Source organism: Agelaius phoeniceus, chromosome 12, assembly GCF_051311805.1.
Source record: "Agelaius phoeniceus isolate bAgePho1 chromosome 12, bAgePho1.hap1, whole genome shotgun sequence".
NCBI lineage: Eukaryota > Metazoa > Chordata > Aves > Passeriformes > Icteridae > Agelaius > Agelaius phoeniceus.
This window is the reverse complement of record NC_135276.1, coordinates 7,924,178-7,946,396: the sequence shown is the minus strand read 5'-3', so window position 1 is coordinate 7,946,396 and position 22,219 is coordinate 7,924,178. Positions and strand designations below refer to the sequence as shown.

Sequence of the window (22,219 nt, the reverse complement as noted above, 5' to 3'; positions counted from 1 at the left end):
TTGGTTTGAGGGAAGCACCATCACACAGGTTTAAAGTGCCTGTGTAAATGTGAACTTTGACAAAGCAGTGCCAGCCACAACAACCAGGCACCTGAAAAGATTTCTGTGCATTGAAGCTGTGTCACTGCATTTAGGAGAAAAGGGAAGAAAAGCCATGGTTGCCACAGGACCTAAAGAATATCTTGTCCAGCAGGGCAACACAGCAAAGAAATTCCATTGCTTTTGGTGGGAGTCATGTGGGAAACAGACCAGTCCAGAAAAAAGAAACCTGAGAAACAGTCTCATACTGTGATGTTCTGGAATCACCATTATGTTAACAAAACTAAGTACCTTGAAAATCTTCTTGTCTTTGGAAGGAGGATGTATCTTGTTCAGAGGAGCATGGGTGCTCTGCCAGCTGCCACAAAACCCATGTTTGTATGTTTGATTTGATATCCACAATTTCACTTTCATTGGCATCAGCACAAGCCCAATGTGTACACGTCAAGGAAAAACAGAGATCCCAGATGACAAATTGAGCTCCCAGTCCCAAGGAATGAAAATATATGCTCACATTTTGTGCAGCCATGACATAACAGGTATTCCTTGGGTTCTTTTAAGATTCCTTAGAGCTAAAGGATCAAATTCAAAGGGATTCTCTTACAACATACACAGTGAGACTGCAATATTTTTCCTCTACATTTTACATGAAAAAGAAAAATCTATGTTTACCTGTGGCTTTGGTAGAAAGGTTTCTATTGTAATTATACCTTGTGTGTTCCAAGAAAGTTTTTTACATCACTATTACTAGTCTAGAGAAGTACAAAGCTGCAGGTGTTTGCTGAAAAATAATAAACCTTTATTAAAATTTCCAGTTTTTGCAAAAGCATTTTGACTACATTCCAAATCTATTTAAACGTAATTAAATATTTACATTTATTCTCTAATAAGTATTGTAAGTAAATCAATACCCCAATTATCTTAAATTTTTGTGTGGTATTACAAAAATGTAGCAATTGTATAAATGCACAATTCTAATGAAAAAATAATGATCTTGAACTTTAAAAGAGCCCTTAATTTAGAGAGATGAAAGTGCTGTACATTCTTTCCTTCATTATGTCTTATGGCCCCTGTGTGATGTAGGTGCTATTATCATCATTTTACAGATGGGGAAACTGAAAGGCTAATTAACTTGTCCAATGTACAACACTTTTAGCTGTAAACTTAGGGCATCCTATTGTACTTAAAGGCAAAACAGAACTCAGCTCACCTGTGATGAACATTTTCTAAAAATTCTTAAATTCCATAAGCATTTACCTTACAGGAGAGAATATCTCACACAAGATTTCAGAGTTGGCTTTGCATTGATGGTGGGTTTGAGCACCACAGAAATGTGCTGCCTAGAAGCAAACATCAGAGCAGCAGGTTATTGTGCAGTATGTCACCAACTTCCCAGCTAGTTATGGAGATGATGTGCATTTTTATTTGGTATTATTTGCCATTCAGCCACGCATTTGTGCTTTAATTCTGTAGGACTCACCACACTGCATTTCTACAAACAAACACAAACAAACAGTGTTTGCTGACAAACTCATTCCCTCAGTTTACTTATGTGTTCCATGAATTTCTTGACTCGGTCAGGATCAACAGCATTTGCCCAATATCCTTCTTTCTTGAAATAGGAACCAATTATTAGAGCATCTGCATCCAAGTAATTCCTTACATTCTCCAGAGTCACTCCAGACCCAACCAGCACAGGAATCTTCACAGCACGCTTAACCTCTGAGGAGAAGAAAACCAAAATCAGGGTTAATTCCTGTCTTTGAAACTCGCTCCATAAAGACTCTAATTTGCCTAGTTTTTCAACAGAAAAACAAATGTATCGAGAAATTTCTGATTGTGGTATTTATTACTTCTACTGCAGAATGAAACAGGTTCTCTAGAAAAAAACACCTCTAGCTCTAAAGAGAAAAAAAAAAATCTTACTTTTTACATTCTGTTGTCTGGAATACTTCCTATATTTGCTTGTATGAAAGAGAGCAGGGATCATACAATTACCACTGACAGCTCAGCTAGTTTTGCCAGAAAGCAAAAGCCAGAAAGAGAAGTGGTCTTTTATCAGTGTGAGGAATGACAATGGAATAAAAAAGCCTCTTATTTTTCCTATATACAGTGTTACTTCATCTTCTGATCTTTTACCTGGTTTCAAGAGGAGAAGCAGACAAAAACAAAGCTCAAAATGCTGTACTGGCTTTGGGAGGAGGAAAAAAAGCCCAGTTCAAGAATTACTTAAGCAGCCTTCTCATCATTTTATGTCAAACTGACCATCCAAAGAGTGACTCATAGGACTGAATGCTTCATCCCTTAGAGGAATGTTGTGAGCCATTATTTCTGACCTTTAAAAACATATAAATTGGCTTAATTAGTGATAAGCTGATGGCAAGGTAGTTATAGCTTGAGGTAACTTGGGAAAGCACACATGCAACAAATAAAAGTCTGCTTCAAAACACTGTTTAAATGAAGTTTCATCAGAAGCCTAACTTATTAATTATGCTTCAGGGAAGACTAATTATTTATCACCTTCCTACTTCACGGAAGAAAGGGGATCAATTAAAATGTTCTTGAATCTCTTTTTAGGTCACATGCTCTACCATTTTTCCATCTAGGAACAATAACTCCCTCTTAAAAAGATTTTAACACAAAAATAAAACCATTCAACACAGCCCTTCCTAAAAATATATAACAAATCAAATGGCTCATACATATATGATAAAACATATTTCTATGCATATTTGATATTCTTAGTCATTCTGCTTACAACAACAAAATAATTAATTTCTAGTTACTTATAGCATTATTACAAATATCCTGTTCTAAAAAACAGGTTATTTACTTTAAATTTTATTTTTATTTATATAATATCTATATGCTCTTATCTTATCTGCTTTACATCACTACCAGCACACAATTAAGGTGCATCATCCAAAATGATTTGTGACAGTACCTGACTGAATCCCCAGAGGAACCAGGCTCCAAGTCAATATTTGTTCTTAAAAGTGCATAAAGCACATTAGCAGGGAGTTGCTTCATAATTATTTCACATCAGCAGGAAAAACAAAGAGCCAAATAATTCAACAGAGCAAGTTCATATGGGTCTGAGACAACAGCTCAGCCCTGCTGGGCACAGGGAAAAACCCAGTGAAGCCTGAGACTCCAGAACAAGCCAAAGCTTCCAAAGTGGGAAGGTATCAAGTGCTGCTGTGATCTACACGTGGCACACAGACTGCACACACATCTCCTGGGCTGCAGATCCATCCAGAATGACAATGTGAAGAATGGCAAAGGCAGTGCTCAGTGTGCACTGAGATGTGTTACCTCATTAAGTATGCTACAGATGCTACTTTTAAGTCCTTTCCAAGCACATCAGGGCCTAAAGTTGATTAGTAGAAGGTGATTTGTCTATTGGCTGTGCTATACAAATTCTAACCTGTAAAAGAAAATAAAGCAACAGCAGTGAGATGTGCTTTTGTGTGGCAATGTTCAGTCACTGTCAAAGTATCTCTAAACACAGAGCTCTGCTTCAAATCTCTGTTTTCCTGGCAATCTTTTTTTCTTTTTTTTTTTTTTTTTGACACAGTGAGAAAAAGGAGACAATTTTGTGATGTTACAGTAACAAGATGCTGAAGTTTACACAGATTTCTCTGTTCCAGTGGACTGTAACTAGAGGGCACTGTGCTCTTTCTTGTGGCAGCACAGCTGCACACAGGTCTTTAATAAAATCGTGCTTGGTTGCAAAGCACAATGAAAGCATTTAAACTGTGGTATGCACAAGTTTCATGAAATAAAGGCCAAGTGCTCCTAGCTTGAAAACAATGGCAAAGAGTGGTGTAAAAATAAGCACCACTGTGCCAAGAACTTGCTTGACTACTCTTCTCTAACAGCTTTCTCATTGCAGTGATCACTGTACCATACAAAACACTATGTTTATGGTAATGCTCCCCTCTTAACACATTTTAGGTTTTTAATTCAAAGGACTTGTTCTCTGTCATTAAATTTAGGGCTTGAACTGGAGATGTGAGTGATCAGTACTTTTTCTGTCTCTGAGGGTACCACACAGGCAGCAGTCTCTATTTTGGCCATCAAAAGATGAGAGGGGGTGAGCCAGTCTTGAGGCCCCTTTTATGAACAGTAATTAAGGAGGTGACAGTCACAGCCAGCTGTTGGGTTTCATTATGTACCTGTTTTCCACAGGTTACTCAGCTGAGACACTTTGTTTTGCTGAAAGAGATAACTGAGCAGTCATTATGCAAAGCTTTGGTCACTCAAAATACAAACTGAATGCAAAGCAGGTAGTTCAGCAGTTATAGCCCAAGCAAAAACCTGATGGGTTCACACATCACACATCCAACCAAAGAATATTCCACAAGGCAGAAACTGGAACTTCTATAACCTCTTAGATGAAAAGATGGTTTATTAATGAATTCAAAATGCTCAGCTATAGTTCTTGCTCCTTAACAACGTGAATTCTGATTTTTCAGACCTCATACTCCCTCAACCTCTGGTGCCCTGGGTGCCCAGGCAGCCCTGGAGCAGAGCCTGCCAGCCTCCAGAAGGCAGCAACACAAACTGCACACAAAACCTGACTGAACACACACCTCTGCCTTGACAGGGAAACACTTCCCACAGCCCATCACAAATCAATCAATTCCACAAAGACAAAACCACTTCTATATTACTGCACAACAAAGCTGAAAAAGAGACATGACAAAAATCTCATCTGTCTCTCAGCTTTGCCTTCAAGAGCTGCTTTGCAGTGTGATGAAAGGTGCCCAATTGTATCACTGTAATACAGCACTGCCAGGGCTGCATAAATTCCTGAAATGCAAAATCTCACTCACATCAACACCAACTTTGTAGACTGTAGATCTGATCCCTTTTAAGAATCTCCTGACATAGATATGCCTAATTTGTCATTTTTTTATACTGTGGAATTTTTAAGTTCTTCTCTTACCTGTTTTAAGACATCTTTCTCATGAGAGGGCCTGCTAACATCCAAAATGCTGTGATCTAAGTACAATAAACCCATGATCTGCACACTCCTGCTTTCATAACACAAATCCAAACACAGAATTAATGTGTACTTCATTACAGCTGCCAACTCTGATTCATTTTGTTCTTTGGACCCAGAAAGAGAAAGAGACAGGGACTGACAAGTTTGTTCACATGAAAGAAAAGCAGAAGCTATGGTTCTGTCTGGTTGGGGTCCTGTGACAAAAATGCATCTGGGCCTCCAGGTCAGGTTTTGCTCTCTGATGCTGTAAATCAATGGAGGTTGTACGTGCATACATGAAAGCAGAATTTAACCTAGGATTTTGCCTAAAGACATATCAAATATTTTTTAAGTGATTTGATCTGCATTAATAATGGTGGAGACATTAAGTACAAACAGGGATGGATCTCCAGATTAACAAAATTTTGCAGTCTCTAAAGCAGGCATAGATAGCTTCCAGTATCACCTGTTCCACATATCATTTCTGATTTGCTGTACCAAAAGACCCAGCTAATTCAAGAGGCTCAGTGTTCACACCAAGCCATCACTTTCTTTTGAAGATTGGTTACTGAGGCATAGCAATTTGTAATCTGGTTTGTTAGCAAAAAGTTTAATATGTATGAAATAAGAACCATTTTAACAAGTTCAACATTCATTTTAAATGCTCTTGAGCATGTGTGATATACATAAAGCCCTGAAAACACTGAATGATTTTATGTTGTTTCAAAAGATACAAAAATACAACACAAAAGATACAAATACAACCTGTTGAGGTCCAGGTTATCTCTGACAGGTAAAGTATGTTTTTCATGCTGATCTCCTAACTTAAGTTGAATACAATACAGCACACTGGAACTTCAAAACATGCCAAGTTACAACATGTTGGGTAAAGCAAAACCTAAAAAAATACACATTCTATTTTATGTAGTGAGACATTCAAATTCAAGCCATTGATCTAAATTAAAACTAGTGATGAAAACTAAAGGTCCCCATGATAGAACTTTAATTCTAGCATGGGAGCAATACTGTTTCATGAACACAGCCCAAACTGATGCTAATATAAAAATATCAAGAATCAGAGCACTTCTGCAAAGGTCAGAACTCATAGGTCAAATGAGTCTCCCCTGACAAAAGTCCACACTATTTAAAAATTATTTTGATGTTAATATCTTCCTGTCTACCAATGAATTTGTATTCTTTCTGAAAATCTTCCAAGCAGTACTTTCCCTGGTATTAATATTTGGAATGCTGCCTTATCAAAATGTCCCTTTTCTTGCAGGAATTTCATTTCCATTGTGAAAGATAAAAACACTGAACTCTTCAATGGAAAGATTTAAGGTTAGCTAGTTAGTTTAATATGGCTAGTTCTAGTATAGCTAGTTTTCTAGGGTCTTCTTCTTATATTAGGGCTTCTTACAAATGAAACAGTATTTTCTTTCAGCCTCAGCATCACTCAGTGTTATAAAAGCTTGGAATAATTGTCATTTTTGCCCTGCCAAACTGTTGTATAGAAACATACCACAGCTCATCTGAGTAACACTCAAATATGATCATTCTGGTCAAATCAAACCCCATAGTGTGGTATCATATAACCTCTGAACAGAGAGAGACACAGCTCTCTCAGGATTTTCCTGGGAAGCTGTGAGAAAGCTCAGAGAAAGAATTAAAACAATTATTATCTCAATCTCTGCACCTGGCAGGCAATCTCTGTTTGTCAAAGATGTTTACAAGAAGGAGTTGTCCTTTCTTGACCAATAATGAGAGAAGATTCCTAAAGGTCAATCTTAGGTCCACCATTGTTTCTATAAGAACTGTGGATTTTGAATAATAAAGTGCCTTTTCATGCCTTCGGATCATGGAGTCTCAGTGTCACCCTTGACTGTCCCGATGCCCCTTCGGTGATACCACAGTGAGAGTTCCTTGTCTCCAGCATCCCCCCTCCCTGCTGCCCTGGGGCTCACCTGGCTCCTGCCCCGTCCCTGCTGGCCAGGCTGGTGCCCCAGCTCACCTTGCAGCTGCTGGGGGTCCGTGGGGTGCCCGGTGGCCGTGCCCGTGAGCACCACGCCGTCAGCCAGGAACAGCTGGGCAGCGCTCGCCGTCTGTGCCACGCTGACATCGGCCGTCAGGGCGTGAGCACTGCAGGGACACAGCCTGTCACACACCAGGGACCCACGCCCTGTGCCCCCACCCCTGCTGCCAGAACCCCCAGAGATTGCTTTAGCAGTGTCCAGCTTCACACTGGCAGGTGACACTGCCAGCAGGTGACACTGCCACCCGAGCGTGAGTGAAAAACCAACCTTTTCCTTCATTGATTGGTGATTGCTCCGGGTCTCCTGGCTCTAGAGAGTGAGTGCTAAGTGTGAACCACCAAGTGTCAATTGAGACAGCTGCTTACATGTCAAGCACCTGTATTTCAGAAGTGTTGAGCACACAGAGCTCTCTGACTTCAAGTGGGAGTTGTGGATGTGCCCTCATTCATAAAACAGATCTGTTGCCTAGGGCAGAATCAACAACCTCCACACGTCCAATAACAGAAAGTATAGTTAATACCTATGATATAGCCACAGGAATCATCTTACACAGCAATTACAAACATCAATTACACCTGCATCCCAGCTGTTCAACAGCAGGCTTTGATGTATGGGTGACACACTTTGTCTGAAACCTATTGCAGTAGTAACTATTAATTTATGTGGTCCCAAACTTGGAAGGAATTCCAGCCATTGCTGGCTGAACACCCAACAATGTTGGATGTTCTGTATTTAAACAGAAAACAATGGCTATGGCAAACATGTTGCACTGCTGAGTGCTGATGGCACAAGAACAGTTTCTCCTCATTTAAAGAAAAGGAGCATAGCAGCTCTCAGTGGAAGCTGCACTTTTCTACATTAAAAAGTTTAACCAAGAAGTCCTTCAGCATTTCCTTCTGAGTTTATGTTTCTGCCTGAAACAAAAACTTCTCTGCCTTTCTTAAATGCCAGCTCTTTGAAAAATGGGAAGTAAAATCCAAATATCAATTCCTCAATTGTCAAGACTAAAAATAAAAATGACACGATGCAATTTCATTTACAGAAAGTCTAATGCAGTGTATTTGCATTTATATACATACGTAAAAAATAATCAGAAAGAAACTGCTCTGAAAGGACCTGAAAAGCTTCATCTGACCACTACACTGCATTGTTTCCTTTCTCTTTTGAAATTTATTACCTGCTTATTACATATCTAAGATCTTCCAAACTTGATTATTCTCATGATTGCTCACATACTACACACAAACATTTTAATTAGGTTATTTAGCATGTATAATACATAGCACTTGAGCAGTTCTTCTGGGGAAAAAAAAAAACAAATGCAAAGAGTGACATCTAAATAGCTGAAAGTACCATGTGACAGGTAAGATAAAGTATAAGCAGAAAAGAAACTGGATTTATCTGTCATAAGTTCCTTCTGTTTGATAATCATAGAACATAACCCTTACACAGACAGCACTGATTTAAGTAGCAGGAATCAGTATTATTGGCAGGAAGGAGAAGAAAGAGAAGAGCTTTTTAAAATGCCAAACTATGATCACTTGGATGCTTTTATATGGCAACTGCCTTCATAACTGAAAAATAACCTTGGATACCTAACTTTCAGAAACAAAACTTCTTTAAACATAATAGACATTTACACATGCATACAAAGTCTCAATACCAGATGCAAGGCTTTCATAGCTGGCATACTGAAAACCTGAAGGTTAAACAACTACAAACATCACAGATAAAGCAACTTACAGCTGCAAATTTATTTTTAAATGTATCCCCTTACAGCACTGCAAGTCTGTGCTTAAATAATAAACTTCTCCCTATATAATTAACTTTCCTGGAAGAAAATTGACATTAAGAAAAACCCAGAAAATGGAGAAAAATAAAAGATCATTATTGCATTCATATTTACATAAAATTTTGCTCGTATTTACCTATGTTTCTTTTTAATATCAGCAAAAATCTGAATGTTGTCTGCTCCAATGTGTTTTCTGTATCGTAGCAGGTCACCTGCACAGGCATTTATAATCCCTTCATCAGCCACATGAGAAAACACAAACCCTTCAGCCCGGATAAAATCAAGACCTGAAAACAGTCAAAAGCAACATTTTAGCCTGAAACTGAGAACTGGAAAAGAAAAACACTAAAAACAAATGAAAATCCACCTTACTGCCCTTCCTATTTGATCCCAACACAAATTGTTTCATGTGCTCTAGGACTAACCCACCTCACTTTCCCACATATTTCCCATTCTTTATTTTTGCCCCTATTCTCTCTGACTTCTTCCCATCTCACTGCTTTCAGCTCCCATCTCTCCCACTGACCCCACCAGTTTTCCCCCAGCCCCTGGTCCCCTTCTGTCCCCTCAGTGGCTCAGAAAAGGCAGCTGCACACCCTGCCCTGCCTGCTGCCATGATTTGCCATGCAGAGGAGTAGGTGGGTCAAAACACAGCTCTATTATTCTAATGACACATTTTCTCTCCAAAAAGGGTCACTAACTTGCATCTCTTCCCCCTTTCCAGGCTACAGACACAGAGGAATAGCACTGTCATCTTTCTTTAGGAAATTAGGCAAGAAAACACAGCCTGAAGCATGTTATATGCAGCCCATGTGACTCCATCTGAACATAGCATGTGTTTCCTACACAGCACCACATCAACAAATTGCTTCTAGAGCTGTGCCAAAGGCTTAGGAAGAGTCAAACATTTGCCATTCTACTCCAGCCATCGATTCTGCCATGCCTTAGCAGCATTTGTTCCACCATATTCATTAAGTTTTGTCACTAGGAAGGTTTTGTGGGATGGATACTGAAGAGGAAGATTATGAATTGTATTTCATGTAGGCCAGCCATTGACATTTAGGGCTCCCCTCCACAGCCTTGAAATATCTCTGTTGTAAGACTAAAGACTTGGACCACAGAGCAATAAGCCCACAGCAGTGAGGCACAAGATTTAATTCTGACTCCCTTATTGCAACCCCCACTTCTCTCCTGGCTTTCATAGCCTTGAACTGTCACTTAAAACCTGCCTCTTTTCCACATTTTTGTAAAAGCTCTGCACTCATCTTGTGCAGTTTTGCTGCTCTTCCAGTTTGCTTTGGAGGTGTCTTCCAAGCCCTTCTGAAGCTCTGCTACTGCTCCAGCTTTGGAGTCAGATGCACATTTAATTAGAGCTGACATCATTCAAAGGAAAGCAATGCATGTGGAAACAGTCATCAAGAATGCAATCCTACCCACAACTGATTAGGCAACAGAGGCATTACCTTAGCACATTCCAACTATAAACATAGCTGATCTTGAAAATTTATTTACCAAATGACAAGGTGTCTGTTTATTTTAAAATTCCAGTTTCATTCCAAAAGCCCTGAAGTTGCAGAAACAGAAGCTTACGCCTGCTAGAGAAGAGCCTGCATTGCTTAGCAACACAGACTCCAGCTCACAAGAAACATCACAGATGGATGCCAAATCAAATGCAAGCTGTCCTGTGCCTTGAGATTAGTGCAAAGCACAGAGTATTCCCAGGATCCAAGACAAGAGTGTGCCACAAGTACCACTGCAGGTGCTTGTAGACACTGGGTGATAAACACAGTGCAAATAGCTAAACTGAGGTTTCTACATCTAGGAACAAAAGCCACAGCTTCATTACATCACCCAAGCTTACAGCACAATTCAGAGTTATATAAGAATAATTATTTCTCTAATCATAAAACTGTGGGTGAGCCTAGAGACATGACACTTTCACAGCAATCAAGGTTAAACTTGGGACAGGAGCTATTCATTGAGTAATTTCATTTATTGAAGCCACCTTGTTTGTTGATGTTTGGTTTGTGTTTCCTTAGTGCAGTAATATAAGACTTTCTGCTAAACATTGGATTGTACTTAGTTTAATAAGGCTGCACTCTCAGTCTGGGTTTTTGGAGGCCATGAAAATACAATTTTTAACCAAGTGTAATAGGTGCAGGCACCATATCATTACCCTTCTGTTTTATGAAGCCATAATCAGATTCTGCTAATGAATTCATTTTTATGCACATAAAATTGTGAGAATGATACTACTGCTTACTTTCTCATTTGGCAAGTTGAAAAGTAATAGCCATTGAATAGTTAACAGGCAGTCCCATTTCTGACTTATATGGGAACATCACATTTTGTAGTTTCACTGGAAAACAAGAATAGGGAATATCCAATAAAAACTAATAAACAGAACTCTTAGAGGAGCACTGACTTTGTCTGCTGTTGACACTGGAAGCACAGTGTGTCTGTGCTACAAAACTACTTCTCAGGACACTGTCTTGCAGCAGCTCCTGCTGTGCTCAGGATGGGCTGCAGGCACAGGAGCAGGGGCTCCAGCAGCTCTCCCAGCAGGATCCACATCATTCCCTACCTTTCACAGCACCTCTGGGTGCTCCCTGCTGCAGTTCTCAGCTGAGCTGCCTCCCCTCACCACTGCATTAATATGGTGGTACTTAAAAAGGGCAGCAAAAACCATAGCACACAGCTCTGCCTGATTCTGTCTTACCCTAAACAGTGTCGTGGATGACAGCAATTCCCACTCTGCTGGTGCAGGAGGGAAAGGAATGGGCTCAGACAGCAAAGCTGTGTTTGCAAAAGACATGGAGAGATCTGGGATATCTCCTCATTTATCAGCTATCAACTGTGTCATCATCATTGATGAAGGCTGATACAGAACTGGAATTTCAATCATTGATTCTTAAAGGGAAAAGGGCAGCTTCAGGTACAGAGGGCAATTGGACCAGATGACTGTTTAAAGTCCCTTCCAACTGAACCACTGTTTTCTAAATTTATGAGATAAGACAAAAATTGAGCCCTGATTCATGGTGAGTGCCCAGGCTCACCCAGGCACAGGACCCTCCAGGCCTTGCTCAAGCTAACTGAGCTCCTAGTGACACTGCAGACCTGTGGATTTCCCTCACCCTTTACCAAATAAAATCATTACCCTCTCCTAGAGACCAGTTATGAATTCCCTGTGTGGTTCTCTTAAGAACAGTTATTCCCACAAAAGACAGGGATCTCCACAGGGAAAATTAAATTACTGTATAGAAGGCAGAAGATGCTACATATGGTTTTTAGCTAGAACACCTTCAACAAATTATTTTTGTAGTGAGAGCACACAGGATTTGCTTTGTTAATAGCTACCTATCAAAATTGTATTGACATTAAAGCCACCACTAAGTTGCTACAGAAAAGCTGTTTAAAGATTTGCTACCTACAAGGTAGCACCCATTTTACTATGGTTTTGCTTAAAGTGATTTTCTTTTTGCGTCCCTGTTCAGTGAACTTGAGACAATAATTTTGAGAGAAGTGCAATGAAATGCATTAAACACAGGCCCTTCCTGGTTGGTGTTCCACAGTTACAGAGGAAATAGTGCAGAACAGGAGTGGAGCTGAGCAAAACCCAAGCCCTCCAGGAATTCTCCCCTTCATTAATAATTGCAAAGAAGAGAAATACATTGTTCCCATACCATATCTCTTATTTAGTGATGATTTTTTGCTCCTCAAAGGATTGCTTTTAAAAGTAGGGTATGTGCTATTTTTTCAAATACCTATGTACCTCAAATGGCCCACATGCAGTAACCTCTAAAAACTAAAACTGGTTTCTGTTCCCATTTTTATTTGAGGTTCTCATATAGGTTCCAATGCAGCAATAAAAATTAGGTTTTCTCCATTTGTCAACTGGCTAGATACTTTGAAAATGGCAACATCTGATTTTAAAGCTCACAAAGCAAATGCCAGTTCAAAAGACATCTATTAACAAGAATTTAAAGCTTTTAGAACATATTAGGCATAATTAAAACTGCCACTGCAGATGGGTTAGCCTGCATGGTTGTACCTGAAGTATGGCTTTCACTTAACACCAGCATCTTCTACCTGGTTCTGTGAAATTTGTACATGCAAAAATGTGCAGCCTTAGCATAATGACAGTCAATTTGGGCAAAAACATGCATTAACCCTCATTTTGTGAATTTAGGAAGTACAGGCTTTCCATATTAAGCCAGCCAATACCTTTACATCAGGGAGGGTTACATATGAAAAACTAAAATTGCTTCAGCAAACAGTAAGAGAAGGAAGTTTAGCCAAGGCTAGGATTCATGCAATAAGGATAGATTAATTTATATTTAATTCCCCCAAAGGCAATTTAATTTTAAGTACTTTAGCTATCTATACTTCAATTTTTATCATTATATAAAATGTTTCATTCTACTCATTCATTAAAAAAGACAACGAAAACTTAGTTTTCATGGACTACAGTAGCAGCAACAACATATAAATAGATGCTGAAACAGGATGCTTAACCTCCATGGGTTAAATTGATTATATATATATTATAAATATATTATAAATATATAATATATATTATATATATATAATATATATTGTATATAATATAACTGAAATACATATATATATATAAAACATATGAATATATATAACATATAACTGAAATAAGTAAGAGTTACACCAAAGGGGGTTTTTAGATACCAACAGATTTAAACTAATGATTACATTTAGACAGGTTTTACCTAGAAAACTGTGGTGGAAGCCTTCAGCAGCCTCCAACTGAAGCAGTGCCCAAGCACCACCACTCTAATCAAGCAGGCATCATTCTCAGGCATCTAACTGCTGCTGTTTCAGGGCACATTCAGCTTTCCATGGTATCTATGCCAGCTTGTGGAGAGTGAACGCCACAGCAACAGCAGCAATACCTGAGGAGCCCTTTGCATTACCTGCAGCCAGAGCAATGGCTATTGCCTGCTGGTTGGCAGCACAGAGCACCTGCACACCCAGAGGGACACGGGGACAGCTGTGTCTGACGGCAGCACCAAGCACAGCCATGGCTGCGGTGACCTCCGGGCCCGGGCTCACCGTGTATGGCACATCGTGCATGTTCTCCAGCATCAACCCATCCTGGGCAAAGAATGAGAAAAAAATATCACTGCACTGCACAAACATGGCCAGTTCACCACTATTTATTGTGCACTGAGACACACAAGTGTAGAGGCTTTCCTTCAGAGGGAAGATTAGCTACAGCAAGTTGTGCTGATGCATTTGATGCGCGCAACCACTTATAAAAGTGCTTTCATCAACAGCGTGGTATTTGCAGTGAAATCATGAAGAGAAATAAATGTGATTTTAATTATACATTCATCAATTTGGGTTCCTTTGATCCATCCTAAAATGTGAACTATAGGCAAATGAGTTAAATCTTATACCTCATTAAAAATAGTGTAAAGTCAAACTTGAATTATCCAAGGGGAATACAGGATATTGAGTATGTTCGGATAACAGAGGACTCTGAGATAATCAGGGCAATTTTCAATTCAATTAATGTCTGAAAATAAGTGTTACTTTGGATAAATAAAGGAATTTTTTGTTTGACTGTTATTGTGCCAAATGCCATAATATGAACTAGTGATATTTCCCCCATTCTGTAATCAGAACTACTGGAAAGAAGATATTGCTATTTATTGTCTATTATACCTCTCCATCCACATGGACATACTCCTAGCAAACAATAGACAATGATAAAACACTCTGCTGATACAATTTGTACATTACCTGATGCCACACACATTTCTAATCATTGCATAGGCTATACCAAAAAGTTTGCAACAACTGCAGATAATACATAATTTTGTTAAGGATTAATACCAAGAGTAAAAGTAGAGCATTGAAACATGTTCCATGCCTGCTATTTTGCAGTAGCAGTAAGAAGATGAAAAGAAAACCAGATATTTCTCACCAGCTTAATTCTAAAAATGCAAAAAGTTTAATAGACAAACTAATTGTATATATAGCAAATAAATTCTGCTCTCTCTGGAGTTTTATCACACATCTTAATCCTTTAAAATGAGAGCTTTACCTTTTACAGAGATAGTAACTGAACAAGAATAGAAGGAACGTTTTTTGGGAAAAAATACAATTAGAGATTAAACATAGCAGCTTGGTTCTTAATAACACAGAGAATTAGGAAGGGGAAACAAAAAAAAAAGTTTCCTTTTAAATAATATTTTATATGTGACACTTCTCCAATCTTTGTTGTAGTGTGGAAGCCCTTCTGGCAGCAAAAGATAAGACAGGATATAAAATACTGTCAGCATTTAATGGCTGAATTACAGGCTATGGCACAGGCATCATAAATGAACACCCAACACAGAGGGTGGGGAAAAGTGAGAAGGAAATAATGCAGTGGAGCAACATGGTCAGTCCAAGTACAGAACCTGCAAACATTCAATGCACCAGGGCACAGCTGCCATCTCCAAATCACTCACAGCTCAGTATTTAAATACACAAAAGATATGCCCCCTAAAAAGCAAAGGGATGTGACCTGTTAATGGAAAAGGTGACCTGATATGATGACACTCCACATCAGACCTTTGCACTGTGATGCCATTCACCAACATATTTAATTACATAATTCCAGCCCAGGAAAACCTGAATTAGGCAAAAGAGCAGCAGGTATGGCAACCAGTCAAAACATCTGCACTTGACTTTGTTTGTGTGTCCAGTTCAATATGGAACATCCACACTTCTGTACCTCTGATGGGAGGTAGCCATATGACCAAGATGACAACCTGTGCTAAGAAAACCACAAAAAAACCCACCATTTTTAGTCATTTTTTGTGGAATGAGGTTAGGATTGCTCCAACAAACCTGAAATGACCAAATGGTCTTGGTATCTGAGGCACAGCTACTGAATCCCTTGTGGTACCAACAGAAAGAGAAACCCTGTAGGCTCTTTTTCCCACTACATATAAATATATTAAGTCAGTCTCAGCAAGAATGCAAAGTTGTCAGTAGTTGCATGTGGCAAAAGGACTAATGTAGAAGTAAAATACTTTTAACAAAGCAAATTCAAAAAATGCAACAAGCCATCAAAACCAGGTAATTCCTTGAGGCCAAAAAGCCTGGAAGCCCTTGGCTCAGAAATGCTCTACTTGGCAGATTTCAGCAAAATCTGGGCATTAAGGAAACTCCAAGCTTATCATAAAGGCCAGGAACCAGGATCTGCAAAACAGCATCCCCAGGCTTCCAGGCAGTCAAGAATGAATCTCAACAGGAAGAAAGGCAACTGGGAATGGGGCTTCAAAATGCTCAGCTCCTGAAGAGCCACACTAGTAGCCAAAAAAAAAAGCAAGAGAATGGGCTGGCAGAATTCCACAGTGAAACTGAGCTTTTCACAACTTGCTACTACTTTGACCGCTCTGGATTTGCATAAAGGAAATTATTCCATTAGCTACATAAATGAATTAATTAATTTAATAAGTTATAAAAACCCTTAGCCATAGTACTACACATAAAAAGTGTCTCATTAAATTCTAACTCAAATCGCAGGCATATGGGAGGATTGCAACAGTTCTCTCTCCTGCTTTAAATTTACTATATTCACTTTTCAGCAACTGCCTCTTCCTGTAGCCTCAAGGTCCACAGTTACAGTGAATATTTTTGGTAGAACTTTAATAATGTGTTATTCTTTTGGTACCATCTGACTGTTCTTTTGCATATTATGCTTTGTTTAATTAAAAAGAGAACAACATATGTTCTGCAATACAGAAAGCTGAATTACAGATGCATTAAGTCAGAGCTTTCTTTCATATTTTATATAAAAATATAACACCACAGATTTGTGTTTACTGACTTGATATGTATAGGAAACAAACTTCAGTACTATCAGACAGCTAATTAAAATGGGGGAAAGAAAACAGTTATGCTAAATTAAAGTTCTTAGAACTTAAGCTTATGGTTTAGAAGCCTATGGAAACAGCTTCTGCATTATATCCTCCAAAGCAGGATTTACATAGACAGTATGAGATAAAACTCTTGCAAGTGCCTTCTGTGCTCCTTTTCCAATCAATAGTAAGATAATTTAAGTGTTGCTTATGTGCAACAGCCTTATTATAAGTAATTTTCAAGCAATGTATTTCCTTTTTACTTTGAAAGACTTCTGAAGTGCTACACATGAAGTGCCCTTTGTATCACAGTTAGGTACTGAAAAATAGGTACTTTAATTAGCTCTCTAACTATATGAAAAAAAAATCCCTTAGCTATATTCTGCTTACAGAAATAACCTCTTAAAACACTTCAGCCTCACACATATTACAGCAGGAAAGCCTCAAAACAGTAACAAACCACAACTGAGGCAACAATTGCATAAGTTTTAACTCAGCATATACCTAACACAACTCTTTCCCAGGCAACTTCAACCCCAGTGCTTCTCCCCAGAGAAAGATCTTACCTGACACATGTGCACCTCAGTAGAAACCTCTCCAAGCTCAGCACCTCTACTCCTTCCTCCAGAAAGGGAGCAGGCCTGCCACCATCCCTGTTATTATACAGGCTCAGGTGGGGACTAAGACAATAGCAGTAATTACCCCACACCCCTCCTAGAGGAAATCAGGTGCCTTTGCAGAGCATTTAATTGCTGTTTGTAAGCACAGCTCTTAGCAACTTCTTTAAAAACTCACCTCCAGAGCAGATTGCTGCCTTAAGAGAAGTAAGCTGCTATCTCATGTTCTCCTGCACATGCCATAGGTGGTAGCTGTGGGCAGTCTGTCTGCTATTTTATTTTCCTGTAATACAGCTGAGATTTGAAATGTTAAACTCTGTAATCAAAGTGAAAGCTACCTACATGTTTCTATGCAGAAATACTACTTTATTCTGTCTCCACTGTTATTAAATTCTAAGTGTTGTGAATTCCAGTTATCACTGTATTTATAAGAGCAATAGGCTTACCACTCTTTTATTTTTTAAAAACATCAATGTAAAACACGTACTAGTAACTGTTTTTAATGTCAGCTACTCCAGTAGCTACAGTCAAGAACAGTAACAGTCAAGTGGGAACCTGTGCTCTATTTTCTAGCTCCAAAACAAATGCCAGCCAGGCTGCATGGAAGGAATAAAAGTTAACCTGAATAGATACATTTTGCCTCTTCCTTAAAGAAAAGCAGGTACAAATTGGAGGGATTATAATGGCTCATAGCCTGCTGCTTATAAAATCTTGTCTAGGGAATTTCATTGTTTAGCAACACACAAGTACAAAGCATATACATTTTGAGCACAGATGGCTTCCTAACTGAGCACTCACTTGTTTTCATTACTATGCTCTAATATCACAAATCTTTCATATTTATTATGTGAAGCTGTGAATGTGCCAGACAAGTCACCTTACTCTGAATATACCAGGATTTACTTCCAAGTGCAACACAGATGGAATGAGCAAGACCATATACTTTATTTTTAAATGTTAACACCAATTTGAGACAATATGTAAACACCTAAATAGCAACAAATGGTTATGTATCTTCTTAAGGGCTACTGTGGGCAGCATTTGGGAACACTGTCAGTACAAACATCCATGGGAAAAAAACCCTTTCTCTAGCTCTTCTTCCACAAAAACAAAATAGACAGCTTAACAGTTCCTTTGGAACACTGAGCAAGAAACCCAAATAGATTCCCACTGCAGAATAGTTTGGCAGTAGTGACCTCTGTGTAAAAGCTGGGAAGCTCCTGAAAGCATCTCCCATGAAAACTTGCATTTCTCTTAAAGTAGCAGAAAAAAACTAAAGAATTGAATTGCAGAAAGTCTTAAGCAATCCTATTGATGTTTATGGAGGCTCTCCTGATTATATCTGAGACTTATCTCCTTAATAATAAAGATTTGTTTCTTATATTGCTCTAACTCTGTTCTGTTCTATTCTCTAGCACTGTGCAGACCTTTAGAATGAAGACTGGTGTGGAAATATATTGATGTTCCTGTGACTTCTATGGGAAAATGGGTTAATTACAACTCTAAGCCCTGAATTTGTCCAAATGTGTAGAGAAATGACTGCATTCACCTCCTGTGTCTCCTGACAGGTAGGTTTAAAGATATATTCAGAGACTGCAATGCACTTGCAGAAAAGGTAAACCAGTTAGAGCAGGAACTGCAGAATTCAGTACTACTGTTGAAAAGACAAAGGATAAAAGCCAAACTAAAACTTTTTGTAAGTACTGATTTTAAAGCTTATCTCAAAGCTGCTCCAGCTTTGTGCATGCCAGCAGGAAGTAACTGCTTCTGTACCTTCCTTCACCTTCAGGAGTATTTGGTGTCTTCCCCCTGCTGTTGAAGGTTTCAATGTGCAATTATTATGTAAGGAAATGGACAAACAGGCACTGCAGTGTGGAGCAATAGCTCTGTGAGTTACAGATTATCTGTGCAAGCACTTCCTCTGGCACAGGAAGGCAGAGATTAGTGTTTGCCACTCTGCTGATGTAGATCATGGTGATACTGCAACAACAAAATATAAAGGCACAGTACAGAATACAGAGTTATTGCACACCTGTTCTTTCAGGAGGAATGAAAAGGAAGAAAACTTCCTTGTTCTGTTCTACTTGCATTCAGGGACTATTCTAACTGGGTGGACATCTCACACATGTTCATCTGGTTCACAGGTACTGAAGCCCACTAGGCTTTTTACCCCATCATTTACCCATTTTACCCTAGTGCTGTTTATCCTTTCAATAATTCTATTCTCAGCATTCTCTCCTAGTTTAGCCTTACCAGAGCTCTGCCCATAACCTGCCTTGTGTGACTTGTCTTGCATTTTGACCTTGGTCTTCTATTCTTTAAACTCAGCTTTTGTATTCAATCTTGTTCTGTCTGTATAGTACCATTCTAATTTATAGATTAAAAATGCTTCAACCTGCTTGTTAATAAAGTTTTTCTGAAAACAGCAGCTCAGAGCAGTGACTGCTTGTTCACTGAAGACATTTTCAAGCCTTGGACATTAGTACACCACCAGAAAATGTTCATAATGCTGTGGGCAGGTGAAAGAAAAAGCACATCAACACCCCAAGACAAGGTGTAATGAAATGTTTAAAACATATCTGACCTTTCAAAAGGACATACACCCTGTTAAAATCTACTGACCTATGAAGATTACTACACCACTTCAGGTCCAACAGCAATTCTGACAGCAGTCTCCTCTTGCCTCTGGCTGAGAATGGCCTTTTGGGCCTGCTCTTCTGGACGTGCAAAGCAGGCATGTTTGCTGCCAGGGGCCTGGAGAGAGGCTTAGAGGGGGCACAAAAGGGCTTGAGCCACTTTTTTTTTAGATTCTGAATTATCTGTGCTGTTTTGTGACAAACACAGCTGTGGGGTGATCCTGCACCCTCCAGGTTCCTGAGGTGTGCATGCAGTGTATCAGCTGTGCACATGGCACACCTCCACGACCTCAGGAAACCAGAGGCTTGCACAGAGCTAAAAATACAGTAGCTTGTCAGACTAGATTGATGAAGCATTCTACAGCCAGAGACCTTGAATGCCAGCAACAGCCCATAATTCAGGCCACTTTTTTTTTAACTTGATTCATCCAACCCAACTTGAATTGTACTATTTGAATCTAGGTTTTTTCAATTGTTTTGGGTGTAGGTGATACTTATCTTAGGGGTATTTTTTTGCAATCTAGAAGGTCTACTTCCTCTGTTGAAATAAACAACATGGATTTAAGCATCTCTAATCTATGAGCTTCAAGATGCTTTTGATGAACTATAGGCTCACTTTAAAATTCTGGCTATGCAGAAGTGGTATTGTGTAATGGCCTCATGGGAAGAAAGAAACCAAAACTTACAACTCCAGCATCCTTGTAAACTTCTGCCTCTTGACAAGCTTGATCAATGATCTGGGTCAATGGAAGAGAACTTCTTGGTGTCCCTGCAAGCAAGAACAATGCTGTTTACCCCAGAGCATGCACAAATCAAACCCATGGACAGTAACAGCTTTGGCCAGGACATCCATGGGGATTGCACACAGGGACATTCAGGCCAAATTTGTTCAAAGGCTGCCCTATCTCCTTGTGACATCTCTTTCTTTAGCTGAACTTGGCAGAGCTGCTGTAACCATTCAGCTCCTAAATCTAATCCCCAAATTTGAGGATTAGATTTATAATATATATAATCCCCTGTTGCACTAGGTCTGCTCTTAGCTTGCTATTCACATACTTGTAATTTATCCTGCATTAATGATACTCCAGACAATACAAACTGTATTGGGGCAAGAGTGACCTGTGTCAGCACAGAACACCTATGCTAAACAACAGTGAGTTTAAAACCAGTTGAAGCTGTCCTTAATCTGCAAGGGTGATTGGATCTGATCTTCCTAGCTGAAATACACACATACAGATTTTGTTGAGTTCAGTGAATTTGCCTGAAGACCAAAGTCTCATCTGACATTTGGGCCCCTAAGGTCAGGCAGTGGGAGTCTGAGGTGGGGACTGTGCCAGCTCTGTTAGCTGGCCTGATTTCCCAGCTCAGGGTGAGCTGGCCCTGCCTCCTGGAGCTGCTTCTGGGGCACCCTGAGTTCCGGGCATCAGCCTGTCGAGGGCAAGGTGGGCTGTCCTGAGCAGCCCTGCCCACCCTGAGCCCCTGGAAAGGACCAGGAGGCCGGGCTGGAACAGATCCCGCCTGTTGTCTGAGCTTCCCACTGCGTCTAAGGGCATGGGAGAGCCCTATCCCACCTCCATCCCACCGCACCGCCAATCCGTGCAACTCCCTGACCCTCGCTGCTTGAAACCCAGAGCTCAGCGAGCCCAAATCCTCGTTTTCTCAGCCCGGCTCCCTGTGCGGAACTTTCCCGCCTTTTTTTCCTCTGAAACGGGGCGCGCCCAAACTGACGGCGCCTCATGAGGGGCCCCTGGTGGCAGTGACAGGGCAGCCTTCCAGGGGACCGCAGCCGGCTAAGGGCTGACATCGGCGACACAGACCCGGTCCGGCTCCGGGTCCCGCCGGCAGTACTGCCCGCCCGCCGCTTACCTGGCAGCGCTCCCACGTGCACCATCCCGACGACCGCGGCCTTGAGCCGCCCGAACAGCCCGGGCCGCTGCATGGCCTGCGGGGAGGAAAGGAGGGCGTGAGCGGAGCCGGGCCGGGCAGGCCATGGTGGCGGCCCCGCCTCCCGCCGCGGACCAGAACAGGGATCGGGCCGGGAGCCAGGGCTGGGACCAAGTCCGGGACGGGATCCTCAGCCCCACCGCTCGGCCCGGTTCGGCTCAGCTCAGCTCACCCCGGTCCCACGTGCCACAGCCGCTCCCGCCGCTTCCGCGTCCAGGCCCCGCCCCGACTCCGCCCCTCCGGCCCCGCTCCGCGCGGGATCCGCAGGCCCCGCCCCTAGCC

The 22,219-nt window shown here is 40.5% G+C and overlaps 1 protein-coding gene across 1 annotated transcript; it reads right to left on the bottom strand.

Annotated features, from left to right (window-relative positions):
• Positions 1-816: 816 nt before the first annotated feature.
• On the bottom strand, positions 817-22,159 carry LOC129125466 (uncharacterized protein F13E9.13, mitochondrial-like). Its single transcript, XM_054640927.2, has 7 exons — positions 22,110-22,159; positions 21,860-21,935; positions 20,680-20,762; positions 13,798-13,978; positions 8,988-9,138; positions 7,038-7,165; positions 817-1,761 (listed from the first exon to the last, which is right to left on the bottom strand). Exons 2-7 carry the CDS (start codon positions 21,930-21,932, stop codon positions 1,571-1,573), a joined length of 807 nt encoding a protein of 268 aa, XP_054496902.1. The 5' UTR covers positions 21,933-21,935; positions 22,110-22,159; the 3' UTR covers positions 817-1,570.
• Positions 22,160-22,219: the final 60 nt, after the last annotated feature.